General features: G+C 35.8%; 1 protein-coding gene and 1 long non-coding RNA gene across 2 annotated transcripts; one reads left to right on the plus strand and one right to left on the minus strand.

The window, feature by feature from the left end:
* Window positions 1–10,508: 10,508 nt before the first annotated feature.
* LOC126973430 (uncharacterized) lies at window positions 10,509–14,454 on the plus strand. The gene is made up of 2 exons (XR_007731350.1): window positions 10,509–12,467; window positions 13,664–14,454. It is a non-coding gene; the product is annotated as an uncharacterized LOC126973430 (long non-coding RNA).
* LOC126973400 (uncharacterized) lies at window positions 12,488–14,940 on the minus strand. Its single transcript, XM_050820660.1, has 2 exons — window positions 14,477–14,940; window positions 12,488–13,522 (listed from the first exon to the last, which is right to left on the minus strand). The coding sequence occupies exons 1-2, from the start codon at window positions 14,909–14,911 to the stop codon at window positions 12,707–12,709; spliced, it is 1,251 nt and encodes a 416-aa protein (XP_050676617.1). The 5' UTR covers window positions 14,912–14,940; the 3' UTR covers window positions 12,488–12,706.
* Between the last annotated feature and the right edge of the window lie 1,371 nt (window positions 14,941–16,311).

A 16,311-nucleotide genomic window follows, 5' to 3' on the forward strand; every position in this document is an offset into this window, starting at 1 on the left:
TTTCCTGAAGTACAGTAAAATTGAAATTTATGTTTGACATTGGTTAGTTTTCAAATAAAATCAGACAAAAATTTTCATAAAAAGGCTTTTATATTCTTAAAATAGACAATACTTATACAAAGTAAAAATTACTCATCACATCCTTCACTATTATCGTCATCCTCTATTTATACATTGTCATCATCATTAATATGACCATCAGAGACTGCTGCATCTGGTACAAATTGCAGGAAGAAATCCCTGTTTTCTTGTTTCGTGAGAAACTTACTCAAATGTATTAAATTTGATATCTTCCCATTCGACATCTTCAGTGGTTCTAAGTATAATGGATCAAGTATCAACTCTTCAGGTAGGCGCCGTTTGTTGCGAATTACACAGCGCGTAGAAGGTCCTGTAAAATTTTCTTTTACCTTGATATGTTCATGATTATCAGATGTTGTTATAACACGCAATTTGCGGAGCTGAAGTGCTGGTCTTGGAGTCCTTAGAAAGAATGGTGAAACCGCTGCCTTTAAATTAAAAAAGTAATCCTGTGTAACTGATATAACATTAAATGGGCTGGGATGTTTTCTGGCAGCTGAATAATTTTGTCCCAATCAGCAGGAACCTCAGGGGAACATACCAGCTTCTTTTTGGCGATAAGTGCAAAATCTTCATAATTGGCAGATATGTGTGACCTCTGACTGGATATATGTGGGTTATTTTCTTGAAAAGTTTCAATACATGAACCAAGATATATTGTAAGTAAACCATCACGTGGTTTTTATTTTGCCCACTGCATCCATCACTTAGAAGCACAAGGTGATCACACTGTATTTCTCTGTTGTTTATATAGTGGAGAATCAAAGAAGTTACATCAGATGCTCCCTTTTTTCCGACTGTCTCTGGATAAACATATAAGGATACACTGTCGTCCGCTAAATTGTGAATACCAAACACATAGTACACATTCGCCACATTTGTCTGGAATAAAATACATCACCAGTCTTGATGTGTGGCATGGGAAGGTTTTGCATATAGTCAAAAGACAGTACAACGCATTCACCTTGCCTTGCTTTTAATTTATAGATATTTTTAAGCTCCCTGAACTTCTTTGCCACATCATCAGCAGTTAATTGGATTTTTAAATTTAACTCGTCACATATACAACAAGTATCAGATCGAGGCAATCCAAATTTAATATTGAAGTCCTTATTAAAGACATTATAATAAACTTGGTAAGAAACTCGAATCTTCATTTCATACAAAAAAAGTTCATGCATTTTTTTAACGGATAATGATTCTGGAAGATACTTCATATGAGGATTATCCCTCAAAGAATAATGGGATTTCCTGGCTTTGAAAGATTTTATATTGCATTTTATTAACTCCAATACTGGAGAGGGAGTTCCATGTGGCCTATTTGCATGTTTTCCTCTGCCATCCTTAGGTAATTTCTTCGTATTTAAAATTTTATTTTGTAGTGTACGTAGCCGCCCCCTAGTTATGCCATGTATGTTTATAAAAGCCTTCATACATATTTGTATTTCTTCATGAGCAACGCGCACCTTGTATGAATAAGATACTTCATGTAAAAAATCATCATCTTCATTATTGCGTTCAAGTCTCGGCCTCCTTTGTTTGACTGGTTGATATGATATTAATCCTGCGAGATACCCGTCCTGGTCATCCTTTGTTTCATTACTATAAAAAGATTCAAATATCTCCTGCCGTTGATCCAATGAAACTTTGGTAAAACATTTTAGTCTCGAACATCTGTAACGATCAATATAAATTTTATTTTAAATGTTCGTTGCTAATCAATCGATAAAAAATATATTATCTCGAAATATATGTAGGTACCTGCAGTCTTCTCCGATGATAGATCCACTTACTGATGGCTGAGGTGAGGTTCCCCAGCCACTTTTCTCTGTTTTATAATGTCCCTTTTTGCGTTTGTTGCACATATTAGAAAAATGATTAGGTTTTTTACATGTGAAACATGTTTTTCCAAACGCTGACCATCTATTAAATCCATGAGTTTTGCCACAGTTTCTGCAGTTTTTGATAATTTTGTTTTTATTTGCCCTAAACACCTCCACTTCCAATTTACATTCGTCTGTTTTATCTTGTTGTACAAAAAGTCTACAGTTTTCTGCGTTTCTTAAAAAGTTCATTACATGTGGTAGGTCTAACTTTGCATCATCTTCGGATATTAACTGAGCCTTTAAATTATTATACCTCTCATCCAGCCCTGCTATGATTTTGCTCACCGTAAGCCCTTCTCTCAATTCACCAAACTCACACGTCAGACCAATATTTATAACTTTCGTGAAGTATTCTTTCAAGCGTTCACCGCCATTTTGTCTGGTGACAAAAAATTCATTTCTTGTAACACCTATATACTATGGTAGTAATGGGAACGATGTGGACAACTACATTCCGATTTCAATTACTACAGTACTAAGCAGAATTCTAGAAAATCTCTTAAATAATTGTTTGTCTCTTCTGTCAACAAACCCATTATTGAAATAGGCCTATAACAGTTGGAATCCGCCTTTTTGCCTTTATCCTTTAAAAGTGGAACGACTCTGACTTTTTTAAAGTGTTCCGGATATATTTCGTGATCTGTCTCTTATGCGCCTATTAAATAATATTGCTAAGGGAGTACAAGGATAATATGAGTAGCTGTATATCAAAAATACACATTAATAAATGCTTTTTATATTGACTAGAAAGCCATTTTATATAGCTCCTTTTGTATTTACGAAAACTCTTTTTTAGTCAATAGATCGGCAAAAAAAACTTGAGCATTTTCTAACCATCAGCGGGTGAATTGAATCTGGACCTGGACTTGAGTTTACGTTAACCTTACAGATTTCCTTCATAATTTCACTTCTGGTGAGTGTTAAGTTTCCGTAGCAATCATTGAAATCAAATGGTAATTCAGTATTGCTAAGATTAACATTCATATAAACACTTCCAATTTTATTGGCAAATAAATAAACTATAGCTTGACCATTATCGGCAATAATATCATTAAAGTAAAAATACGAAGGTAACTCTCTCCAGCTATCAATCGAATTAACATATTTATAAAAATTTGAGCCATCACTAAGAAGCGAATTTTCAGTTTCTTCAATGAAAGTCTTTTCGTCTCTTTCATGGAGAGATTTACACAGAGACCTTTGTGATCTAAATAAATTGAAATAATATTGAGACAGATGTTTCTTATACAGAGCATGTAACTCTTTTTTCTTAAATATAGCGTTATTTAATTTTTGCCTTTTTTAATTCATTCGAGAATAAGGAAGTTTTAGGTACACATTTCTCAACTGACTCCAAAAGAACCTTATTAGATGAAACAACATAATCATCAATGTCAAAATGAACTGAGGAACAATCTGGAAGAGCAAAATTTTTTAAATACTTATTCAACTCAGTAAAATTTGCTCTTTTAAAATCATAGAAATATTCATTGAATGATAGCTTTTTATGTTGACTAAGTGAGAAAGTATTGTAAAGAGCATGATGAAATGAATAACAATCAAAAATAAGATCATCGTAAGTGGAAACTTTAGAATCATACAAGTTAGTGATCACCAGGTCCAAAATATTACCGCTCGAATTTGAATAGTTATTGCATTGAATAAGTTTATAGTTCATACAAAAACACGAGAATATCTTCGCAGCAGGTCTTATATTATGAGCTGTATGAGTTCCAACTGCCTTTGATTTATTATTTACATTTAACCATCTATATCCTGGTATATTAAAGTCTCCTAAGAGTATAAATTTATCAATTGAACCAAGATTGGAAAAACTTGATAGTGATGTCTGTAAGCTCTCAAAAAATCTCTCATAATGTGGGCAAGTGAAATCAATACCTTAAGTATTAATTTTGACTAATAAATGCTCATAAGAATTATCAGCAATTGGTATAATTGTGTATTTGAGACTTTTATTGATAGCAAGCAAGACACCACCTCCGCTTGGGTCGTCACTAGTAAAAATAGAGCTATCACATCTTACTATGTCATAATTATTAAGTCCAAGATAATTTTCACTAATATCATCTTTAAGAGTGGTTTCTGAAAGAGCAATGATGTCAAATTCATCCATGAGGGAAACATATAACCGAAAATCAGCAATTCTTCCTAAATGATGATCCTGAATTCGGTCGTTGCATTAACTTTTAGCTATGTAGTATCATTTTTTGTGACAATTTCAGGAATACCATTTCTATACTTGATGACTAGGTTCTTATCACCTTTCTTGATTCTATCGTTCATGGAAGCAACAATGGTTTTATACTGCCTGAGTTGCATTTCTGACATATCTCCTCTAATTGCCAACTTACCATTTAAAAGGTATTTTTTATTGTTAAATACCCAGTGTACATCATCAGGTGAATGAAGAATAACCTTAAGTTTTAGTTCTAGTTTTAGTGTCAAAAAAGTTTTCCCAATTCTCATCACTTTGATACTTTCAATGGTGATAGGAACCTTTACATATTACATATTTTTGGCAATCATTAAACATATCTTTGATCAAGTTCAAATCAGTATTTTTTGTAGAGATGGGCCAAATATTCGTTTTATATTCGGTATTCGGCATATTCGGCAGCTTTACCGAATATTCATATTCGGCTGAATCACCTAATATTCGGCAAAGTGATACTCAAAGTTTTTACTGTTATTGACCCGTGTATTATCATGATTTGAGTGTACAGTGTAATGAGGTAAGTGTTTTAGAGTATAGCTTTCTGTTTTTGTCGTCACTGAAGCTTTATTTTCAATTAAAGTAGGTTGATAAAAAGATAATAACTTAATCCAAAATATAGGAATCTACATCTAGCTGTTTTGGGATTAGGCTGCTGTGTAAACTCTTTAGAATAATATATTATAATCACGTCATAATTGAAGGAAAATAAACAAGATATTTATTTCGATCGGTCTTTATTGTGTTAGAGCTTAATCAAATCACAACACCTTAGTATCTACTAAGAAACTCAGAATAGCGCCGCAAAATATATTTATTGATATTAAACTTTTAAACCTATCCTATTCAACCAATATAGTTCTTTATAAAGAAACTAAGTAATTTGTTTGTACTTTTCAGGTTGTAATTTAAGAGATCAATCACTTAATCTACACATTAAGAGTTAAGAACTTAATTATAGTCTACTGAGATATAAGACACATATGACATCTCATATAATTATTTAAGATAATTCAAAATGTCATTAATTACTTAAGTATGTAAAATAATAATATAGGAAGATTATTCCTAAAAAATCACAATTCACATCTTCATTGACTACACGAAAGTGTTTTGTTTATCTATAAACAGAAAAAATATAGTTCTTAAACGGTAATGGAAACTACAATTAAAAGAAACGTAAACACAAATGTTTTGTTACATAATTAGAAAATAAGCGTGGTGTAATTTAGTATTTAAAATTCACAAGTGGCAAGTTGTGGTGTAAAAAAACAAGATGCTCAGCTTTATTTGGCAATAGTTTGTTTCGTTTTTGCTCATAAACGTTGCCTGCTTCGGAAAACAAACGTTCACTGTAAACGGAGCTTCCTGGAGCTGAAAGAGAAATTTTAGCCATGTTGCTCATAAGAGGAAATCGGAATTTATTTTTGGACCACCACTTGTAAGGGCACATATCCCGTGACAGCAAGCTATCTGCAATGTATGTGTCTAATTCGATAGCTATTGGGCTTTTTGGTTCTTCGATCTCAGGCTGCTTTGCTGATGCTAATTCTTCATAGCACGTCCAGAGGGCTTTATGAGTACCTTCCTGTGATTGAAGACCACTGTACGGTAACGGAGCTGGCGGTTCACTCTCATTTTCACTGTTAGTCGTGGTATCCATATCTGCGCTTCTTCTAACGTATTCTGCAAGGAAATCTCACCCACGGAACTTTTTCTGGAGTGAAAAAATTCATCTTGTACCTTGGTCGAGCAGTGTAGCAATATTGTAATTCTTTTCATCTTCAAATTGTCCGACTCGCCTTTCCAATCCTTCTTTTAATGCCATTCGCAAGGAATCCACGTAGCTGCACGTTCTTTGCACTTCTTCTTTGATTAGAAACTTCTGCAAGATTTTTGTGTGGGGGATCACCTCTGAAATGCAAGAGTATGTAGAGCTTACCTTTTTGGTAATCTTTTCAAAGGGCTGCAATAGTACCAAACAATGTTGCAGTAACATCCACTCTCTTTCTGACAGGTTTTGTATATTAATGGAGCCACAGAAATGTACAAGCTGATAGCTCGTTTTTGTTCCTCAAGACGTGCACACATGTAATATTTACTGTTCCACCTTGTAATTACATCTTGCACAAGTTTGTGTGTAGGCAAATTTAGCTCTTCTTGAATTTTGCTGAATTTTTCTTGTGCTTGAGTTGAGTGATTAAAATGTGAGACTATTTTTCGTCCTTGATCGATGGCTTCGTCAACTTCCTGTTGAACTTGTAAGGCTTCGAGGATGACGCGTTGTAAAATATGTAGAAAACACTTCTGACCGTTAAATGGGCTGTCTCTAACAGCTTTCACCATGTTACTTCCACTGTCTGTCAATATAATATGGATCTTTAACATTATTTGCCAGACGTCTGCTATTTCCACAAATTGTGTGCGTATGTTATCAGCATTGTGTAGGCCAGAAGCACTCTGTGCTGAAGTGTGAATTCGTCATCCAACCAGTGGATAGTGAAGCTTAGGAAGGAAAACAAATTATTTAAGTTTGTCCACATGTCAGATGTAACCGATACGGTGTTGGTCTTAGACAGCTCATCTTGAATAGTCTTTTTCAATTGTTCATAAAGTTGTGGAATGACAATGTTTTCGGCTCGGCATTTGGTATTTAGGTTTTACTAACTGCATAAGACGATTAAAGCCTTTATCTTCAACAACGGAAATTGGTTGGTTGTCTACTGCAATCATTTCCGCTATTGATTTCGTAATCGGAACTGATCTTGCGTCGTCTATTTTCCATTTAGATATAAATGAATCTTCTAGTGTGGATTGAGTAGTAGTAAAAGTTTTAGAATTTGAGGGTTGACTACCACTGGTTGACGGTTGGACATCCTGTGCTGCGACAGGCTCCTGCTGCATCGCCTCTTAATCTGGAGTATTCGAGCTTACCCGACACACAGCTCTTTCAAGGTTAGTATATTCCATAGCGTGTTTCAATTTCAAGTGGTTGCTCAAAGCTGAGTTCGAACCCTTTCGGCCACTGCCTCTCCGTGAAATCATTTTATCACAAATTGTACATTTCACTTTGCTGCGGTCTTCTTCACTCCCCCGATAATAAGTCCATACATTTGACCTTTTTCTGCCACAAATTTTAACGCTCACGATAACTCGTTACTGCATGACGCAATAGTGAGAACTTGAACGCGGCGGGGCCTGCGGGTGGGTCTGGCGGCAATCCGCGCGCTTAGCGTAAACAAGTTTAGACCTGCATTTGTGCGACGGAACGGAATCAGATGTACCGAATATTCGGTTCGGTAAAAGTTTTACCGAATATTCGGCCGAATGTTCGTATTCGGTGAAACCCATGTTCGGCCCATCACTAATTTTTTGCATTAGTTGAGTCTTCGAAATTGAAAACAATAAAATTTCTCTCCTTGAATTGACGATTTTTAATTGCGTTGTATATATTTTCAGTTATATTTTTGTATATATATCTCGAATAACACAGCTAAGTTTAACGAACGAACGAGTTCTCTCTCATCAAACTTGTTCTGCAATAAATCGATTGTAACGTGTGCTGTGTGGCTTGTGGGGCCGCCCTGTAGAAACCACATGCAGTCCAAGTCCATACATTTCAATTCGGGCCAAAAATAATCGATAATCATAGCGCGATAACGATCAACATTCACAGTAAAGTGGCGACCACTACCGTCGACGAAAAAATATGGCAGAGCTGAAAACAGAAGTCATTCTTGCATCCCAAATTACAAGTATAATCTTCACTGCACACAATGTAAACAGGCAGAAGGTGAAAGGAACAAACACCAATATGCAGGCTAAAGTCAGCTCAACTGATTACAACATACATTAAATAGGAAATGATTACTCTATCCCTAGAGCTGACATCAACAAAATATGGTTAGATGAGACTAAAAAAGAAGGTTTGGAGTACAAGAACTATACTATGGACAATGAATAGAACTGGTACGGTACAATGGGCCCTTATTTGGACATGTTCGCAGCTTTTAAATTGAGACTGGATGAGCTGAGACTAGGACATGGGACCATGCCAATAACAAAGAGAGATGGAACACACACTTCTTTCCAAGTGTCCAAATATGGATTGACTGGTGCATATCACATTCTGCAAGAAGGGAGCAGCTTTCCACCTGAAAGAAGATCATCCATAGTACAGAGTCTGGGACCGATGACTGCATTTTTGTGTATGGTGAGGACAGAGGGCATATACCGGAAAAGGTTTGCTGCTGCAGTAAAGAGGGCAATGTCCCACGTTCCTTCAATAGATGACATCATAGAAAAAACAAAAAATGTGAAAACGTCCTTTGAGCTGTCAACATTAATAAGCCTGATAGCAGAAATATTGTTGATAACAACTTCAAGACAAGCCACTCGAATGTGCTTCCCCATAAACTTCCTAGCTGTCACCCTGGAGTCAATGAAACAAGAAGAAAAACTACCATTTTTGAAATTCTTCAACACAACCGGGTCAGGAGGATGGCTTCTATACAAAATGTGTATGCAAAGAACCCGGACAATGCAAGGAGTAATGACTGAAGAGGTTGCTTCTCAAATGTTGTACCATAGCATATTTGGAACATACCTTTGTATGGTCCTCTTTAGGACCTCAGCGTTCTATCTCAGATCACTCGAACCGGGAACTGGTATACTAGAGAAGAAATGGGACATTCTTTCCGGAACGTGACAAGCGGTAAAGTGGTTCCTCTAAGACCACCAGTGCCGCGTACTCATAGTACAGTATTATTGGACTACCGCACGCGTCGTTGTATTTGACTCTCACGGCAGGGAACATAGTGCTCACGCTTTACTCGATAGTGCTTCACAAGGCAATTTTATCAGTCGCAGTCTGTGTCAACGATTGGGTTTAAAACCAAACCAGAAGCCCAGGTGTTCCGCAGTCAAGGGAATTGGAGGTCTTACTAAATCGATAAGACAGTTCAGTCATGATTAAATTATTTTCCAGGTTCAATCTAGGTGTATGCTTCGATATGAACTCATTCGTAGTAGATAAGGTAACTGAACGCTTACCAACCGTGTCGGTTAATGATTCAGCCTTAATTAATTTTTAATAATTTACCTCTGGCCGATAGTTACTCTATTCCAGGAGACATTGATATGCTAGTTGGAGCCTCAGTCTTTCCTCATCTTCTTTAGTCCCACAAGGTTCAAGGTCAGCCTGAATCGAGTAGAACAATGTAGTCATGCTGTGATAGAGTTGAGATGGTATCACATAGGGCATTTATAAATGTATATGCACACAACCAGGGTGGGCGATAAGCTGTACCGATGGCTATTTTCCTGGAGTTAACGCGAACGCTTATCCACATTTGCTCAACTGAAGCTACAATAGGATGCTTGATAACATGTGCCTTAATTTCCCGGCGAATATAAAATCCAACTCCACCACCCCGACTGCGAACCTCTGAAGGACGAGGAATGTGACGAAGGCGATATCCAGATATACGTGGAGCTCGCATTTCCTCTCCTATTCCTAACCAAGTCTCATTAACAGCCAATACGTCTTAATCATTACGTAGTAACCCAGCCACAAAGTCTTCATGTCCTGTACTCAGTGAACAAGGATTGATTAGACCAACCTTCATTCTCTTAGGACCCATTTATATAATGAAAATATATACCCATTGCAATACATATATGACCGAAACGATGTAATGCTACAAAATGGCAATAAAAAATAAAAATAAAATAATCACAATACATACCTATATAAGAGACAAGACGTGTAACATATATGATAGGCAAATGACTATTTCCCTTTTGTGTTAGTTTATACGACTTAATAATTAACTCAATTTGATTAATTAATAAACTAAATAAATTTAATTTAAACGAATGAATATTTCTTTTGCGGAGCGCGCTGCTGTCATAGTTCGAAATGATTTCATTTTCATTTCGTAAACATAACATACGAAGTTCTATAAAAGAAACGAGGACTACTACTACATTATATTTACTCATTAATAACCAAAACCAATTATAGTTAATGCAATAATAAATGAAGAAAATTAACTCAAATACAGAACATAGTTTTAAAATAAAATACAATATAAAATAGTAAATGCTACAATTAATGAATCTCAAAATTTGTGCGTTTTTAATATGAAATACGAATAAAGATAACAAAAAAATGTATTTATTTTTCAATATATAAACAGCGTATTTATAGATTAGAGTGCTATAATATGTGTAATGTATACAAGTTTTTAAATGTATATATACTAATGTAAAACCATACAAAAACGTTTTTAAAAATAATTTATGACACAGTATGAAAACCAATAAATTTTTCAGACAAAATCCTTTTTTAAGTCCTGTTCCGAACGGATTTGGTAGGATTTGGAAGTACTATTTCTTCTAGCAAAAATTCGTCCGCCTTTAGTCCAGACGAAACGCCAGTTTTTATTACGGCCAAGCTGCTCACGAGCAAGATGGAATAGTTTCCGGTTTTTTATATTAATGTTTAAAAGTTTAAGACTGTCTGCCTTGCCTACCTCATTCATGAGTTTAAGCGTCACATGTTATTTACTGTAATATACTTATTTGTTATAAAATTAAATGGAAATAATAAATCTGATAAATTTTTATTTTGTATTGATTTCTGCTTAACATCAAGTGTAAGAACATTTTAATTAATTGTGTTCAACGTACTTCCTCTTCAAATCTCAATCCTGTGAATTTGTATACCAACATCAACATTTTCGTCTTTGTAATAATTTCATTGTACTAAAGGGTTATAGTAGTAGAAAGTCAAATAAGTAGATCACCATATTTTTTTACGAATACCATCTGTGTGAAAAAGCATAGTGGACTCCGTGACTGATGTTCTCTTATCGTTCCTCTTAGATTGTTTACTATAATGTAATATAACAAAAACTTTAGCCACAGCAACGCGTGGCCGGGTCAGCTAGTCAAATATATATATTGCAACATTCACTTCCACTGGTCCATCGCAAAGCACAAACATTACTGATCCACTGACTCAAGACATTGTGTCGTACCATTGTCCCATTATATTCGAAATTAATAGCCTCATCCCGCGACCACTTTAAATACGGTCATGCCAATTGGCTATATTTATATAATGGGCTAATTATAAAAAACATATTAACGAAGCCCTCCCGTTCCTCGGCTCCTTAAGGTTACACCAACTCCAATTAGTGGACAACGCCATACAAACTGACTGACGCTATAAGCCAGTAACGCGAACGTCCCGACTTTCACACCAAAACACACGAACAAACTCCCACACGACTAATTAAATAAAAAAACCGATACCGACACACGCATAGAGACTACACACGCGTCGGTTTAACACTATTATCAATTCACTTCAATACCAAATATCTTTTAAAATCAAATTTCTAACTCCCAACGAATGAAACAAAAAGGTCCAATCGCTTAACACCTACGACAATTCCCTATGGCAGTTCGCGAGTCGCCTTAAAAATGTGGGATAGGGAGGGTGAATAGCGCTTACTGGGTAATTCGCTCACCTCTGTAACTCTGTTAAAATTGAACCTAGCAATATGCCACGTCCCATGAAGTGCGAGGGAACGGGATCTCTAATGTAGGCCATACACGCTACGGTCTACCGGAGAGGTAATCTGTGCAGGTTATGCCTGCGCAGGTAGACCGGAATGTGTGTGGGAATAGACCTGTGCAGGTTTTTGAACCTGCGCAGGCGACCGGCGCAAGATCGAAAATCGATTCTTTCCAGTGACACCGTACGGTGTACCTGTGCGTGTGTGCGTGTACTCCGGTCGCCTGCGCAGGTCGAGTCAGTTGTTTCCTAGTGTTTCTTTCAGACGGTTGTCTCATCGCTCGCATCTTATTGCCAGAAAATGGCGCCACCAGATTCAACTAAAAAAATCCTTGAAGATTTTATCGAAATGTATAGAAGTAATCCATGTCTTTGGCAAATTAAAAACAAAGATTACCATAATCGAGACAAAAAAGAAGCTGCTTATAAATTACTAATAGACTTGAGAGAAATTGAGCCAGGTGCGAACAAAGATGTAGTTGTGAAAAAGATCAATAACTTAAGAAGCTATGTTAGGAAGGAAAAGAAGAAATATGAGCAATCTTTAAAGTCTGGGGCATCTGCTGATGATGTGTACCGTATTAAACTGTGATACTACGATTTGTTCAATTTCATTCATGATCAATGCACTCCAAGGGAATCTTCATCCAACTTAGATAGTGATGACGAAAATAGTTGTGAGGTAAGTAAAATATTTCATACTTTGTAGTATAATTTTTTATTGAGTTCAATACATGTAACACATAATTATTTTGTATTTACAGTCATTCTAAATTTCACTAAAGCTTATAATATAACTATTAGTGATGTTCCGGATATCCGTATCATCGAAAATAAAGATCCGTATCCGCGTAACGATCCTGTACATCACTAATAACTATGTATTTAGAACTACCTACTCTGCCCGTTCAGCCTTATTTTTTAATTTACATGATCATTTTGCCATGGAACCCTTCCCTCCTGATTGAAATAATTCATAAAATTGTTTCGGACAATCTTCGCGTTGTTCAAAGTATTTCCTGGGTTTCTTCTTTCCAAGTTTTCCATGGTACTATTTTGTGTATTGTATCCTTCAGAAATTATAGTCCCGTTTTCAGAGTTTTCTCGATAAAAAGATTTTTGAGGTGCATAAGACTTTTTTGAGTGTTCAATTAAAAAGTTATGTAATACACAAGATGCTTTCACTACTTTATCGGTATTTTCGGGTTCTAAATTTATATGAGTATAAAATATCCGAAATCGTGATGCCATTATCCCGAAAGCGTTTTCAACAGTCCGCCTCGCAGGAGATAATCTGTAATTCAGAATTTTTCTTTCTTGCGATGTTAAATCTGCCTGCCGAAACGGTTTTATCATATCGGGTCGTAATGGGAACGCGTCATCTGCCACAAATACATATGGTAAATTTCGGTTACTTCCTGTTAACAATTCACTGCTTGGAATACGTAAATCACTATTTTCTAATTTTTCAAAAAATTTAGTGTTTTGTAGAACCCCTCCATCGGATATTCTGCCATTCATGCCAATGTCTATATACATAAATTGGTATTTTGCATTAACAATTGCCATAAGAACTACGCTATGTTGCCCTTTATAATTATAAAAATACGATCCACTATTAGCCGGTGGAACAATCGCTATGTGCTTTCCATCTATTGCACCAAGACAATGAGGAAAGTTCCATCGATCTTCATACATCTTTGCTATTTCTTTCCACTCTTCTTCAGATGTAGGAAACTGTAATATAAAAATAACAGATTTATCATTTATACAATAAGCAGTTATTTTTGATATGAAATATCTATAACGGCAGGTCACAAAAATATATCATAATTATTTAATGTTATTAACATAATATGTAATTATTTATGTTTTTAGAAAGACAACACTGAAGACTCTTCAAATGCCGCTGAAGAATATTCATCCAACAGCGTATCTACCGACAACGAGGCTCGATCAACATCGTCAAATAATAATAATTCATCTCGCCCACCAAAACCTTGTAAAACAAAAAGAAAAGATGAAAGCTTAGCAAATGAAGTATTGGAATCGGTACGAGATCACTTTAAGCGTCCTCGCCCAATTGTAACAGAAGATAGGTGCGATATTATTGGAAAAAATGTGGCGATGAAATTGAAGGCTTTAGATGCGAAACAAATAATAGTCGCAGAAAAACTTATAAATGATTTACTTTTTGAAGCAGAAATAGGAAACCTCACTCCCGAGCATGCCTATATTAACATGAGAGATATTTTGAAACAAAATCAACGAAGCTATGTTCCTGCTCAGCAATATCGACAACATGCATATCAGTCCTCTCCTAATTACAATAGGGCATATACCCCTGTAAGTTTTGTTTCTTCCGGAAGTCCTAGTCCACCCTGCCTTCCATTTCCCACTAGTCAAAATTCAGAGTATATTCTCAATCATTTCATACTAGCCATCTACTCAACAGTTCCCAAGGCAATCCTTACTCGCCACAAATACGAACACCTACAATTCCAGGAAATCAGCCCAATGAAACAGATGTAGTTTTATCGATTCCAGATTCGGCAGCGACATTCCTTAATAATTTCAATGTTGATAATTAATAATTTGTACGCGACAGTTTTGTACTTTAATGATTAAAATTAAAATCGTATTTTTTTCAATAAATATTATCTGTAATATAGCAGTGTTTTAATGACTTACCTTCAAATAATCTCTTCTAAGTACTTTATACAAAGCCTCACATGTTTCAGGAATAATTTTACCAAGTGCCTGAGGCGAAATAATTGTTGAAAACTTTAGGTCTTCATAACTTCTGCCAGTTGCGAGAAATCTCAATGTAACTGATAATCTTTCGTGCGCAGAAATACTATTTCTCATAACTGTGTCTTCTTTTTTTATCATAGGAGTTACCATTTCAAGTAGTTTAAGGTATGTTTTCTCGTCCATTCGAAGATAGTTTTTAAAATCTTCTGGTTCAAATTTCAATTCATTTATTAAATTAACATGACTATATGTTTTCCTTTTCAATAACCAATGCTTACACCACTTTCTTCGCTTGTTTTTCGTATCATTTTTCTTCAAAATTAAAGCAAGACCTAGCAACGCCAGCGTGTCATCGTCCATATTCGATGCCATCGCAAAGAGAACTGAAGACCGTTCCGATACACCGGAACGTCCCCATACACGCTAACATTGTTCGGTTGACCTACGCAGGCATACCTGCACAGATTACCTCTCCGGTAGACCGTAGCGTGTATGGCCTCCTTAGCTTAAGGACAACCAGCTCGCGTCATGTTACCGTGAAGTGCGTTTCTTCGTTTGCGGCGGCGCTGATCCTAATTTTAGTTTTGTGTATGTATTTATTTTTATTTTTAAATTAATTACAAAACGACCGTATGGGGTTATACCGCTCGCCTGAGCGCCATTACCCCTTAGTAATTTATTTTTTTATCGTGTCGATATAAGTTGACATACTAAGTTGGTTAACTAGTTGCGAGTATAAGTAAATCAGAATCTGGATTTAGAGCCTCGGGAATTAACTCATTGAATTTTATGGCAGCGTCGCTGAAGACCAAGACTTTAATGTCGAAAATTATGAAGATGCGCAGTCTGATGATATGGTCATAATTTCTGGACCATCAAATAAGGATCAATGCTCTGGATCTGTTTCGGCAGTTACCCTGCTTCTGCCCAAGAACTTGATGAGCAATGAACTCCGGTATCGTTTTCTGCTATAGCAGCAAGACCAACTGTTGCACCATCTTGATAACTCAGTGATCAAAAAGCACTTGGATAGATTAACAGATAATAGGGAATCAGGATACTTACTTGGTAAGCAATTCACATAGTAATTAATATATCTTCTTTATAGCCAAAACAACTTAGTGGAAAACAATGTCGTGAGCATGTATTCTCAAAGCCATGCAGGACTTTGAGAATACATGCTCACGACTTTATATTGTTTTATTTTGGGTGATTTCGCATATAATGGCACCATTATATAGCAATTACACCACAACATTAGTACCATTATATAAATTATAGCAATCCTGAGCTATACAGCAATGAGGAATATTATAATTACATGCATAGCTCAGCCAGTAACAATGTAAAAAGAACTATAGGTATTCTGAAGGGTCGATTCAGATGCCAGTTAGTACATCGAATACTGGACTATGACCCCAGAATAGTTGCAAAAATTATTTTGCATGTTGTATTTTGCATGAAAACAATGGTAGGATACTTTCTCTAACTATCTCACGAAGTGAAATATTGGAAGAAGAATCTTTAATCCAATATCCAAAAGAAGGAAGGAGTGCTTCATACAACCAGCTAGCAAATGGTCGAGCATGCAGACAATTACTTATGAATCAACTATGGCTGGCCAGAGCAATTATACCTTCTTAAGAAATAAATATTTATTATTAATATAGATACAACACATCCTCAAAATTTGCGGGTCGAGACTGGGTACATGGATTTCTCAAAAGGTTAATATAACCAGTCCCAACTAGTACTGCCAATGAAATGGGATT

Source organism: Leptidea sinapis, chromosome 29 (genome assembly GCF_905404315.1).
Source record: "Leptidea sinapis chromosome 29, ilLepSina1.1, whole genome shotgun sequence".
Classification (NCBI taxonomy): Eukaryota; Metazoa; Arthropoda; class Insecta; order Lepidoptera; family Pieridae; genus Leptidea; species Leptidea sinapis.

Bases quoted from the DNA above. Each gene is read 5' to 3' on its own strand.
- LOC126973400 (XM_050820660.1), bottom strand. From the start codon at position 14,911: ATGGCATCGAATATGGACGATGACACGCTGGCGTTGCTAGGTCTTGCT. The intron at 13,523-14,476 runs GTAAGTCATTAA...TTTATATTACAG, and splicing joins TTAGAAGAGATTATTTGAAG to TTTCCTACATCTGAAGAAGA.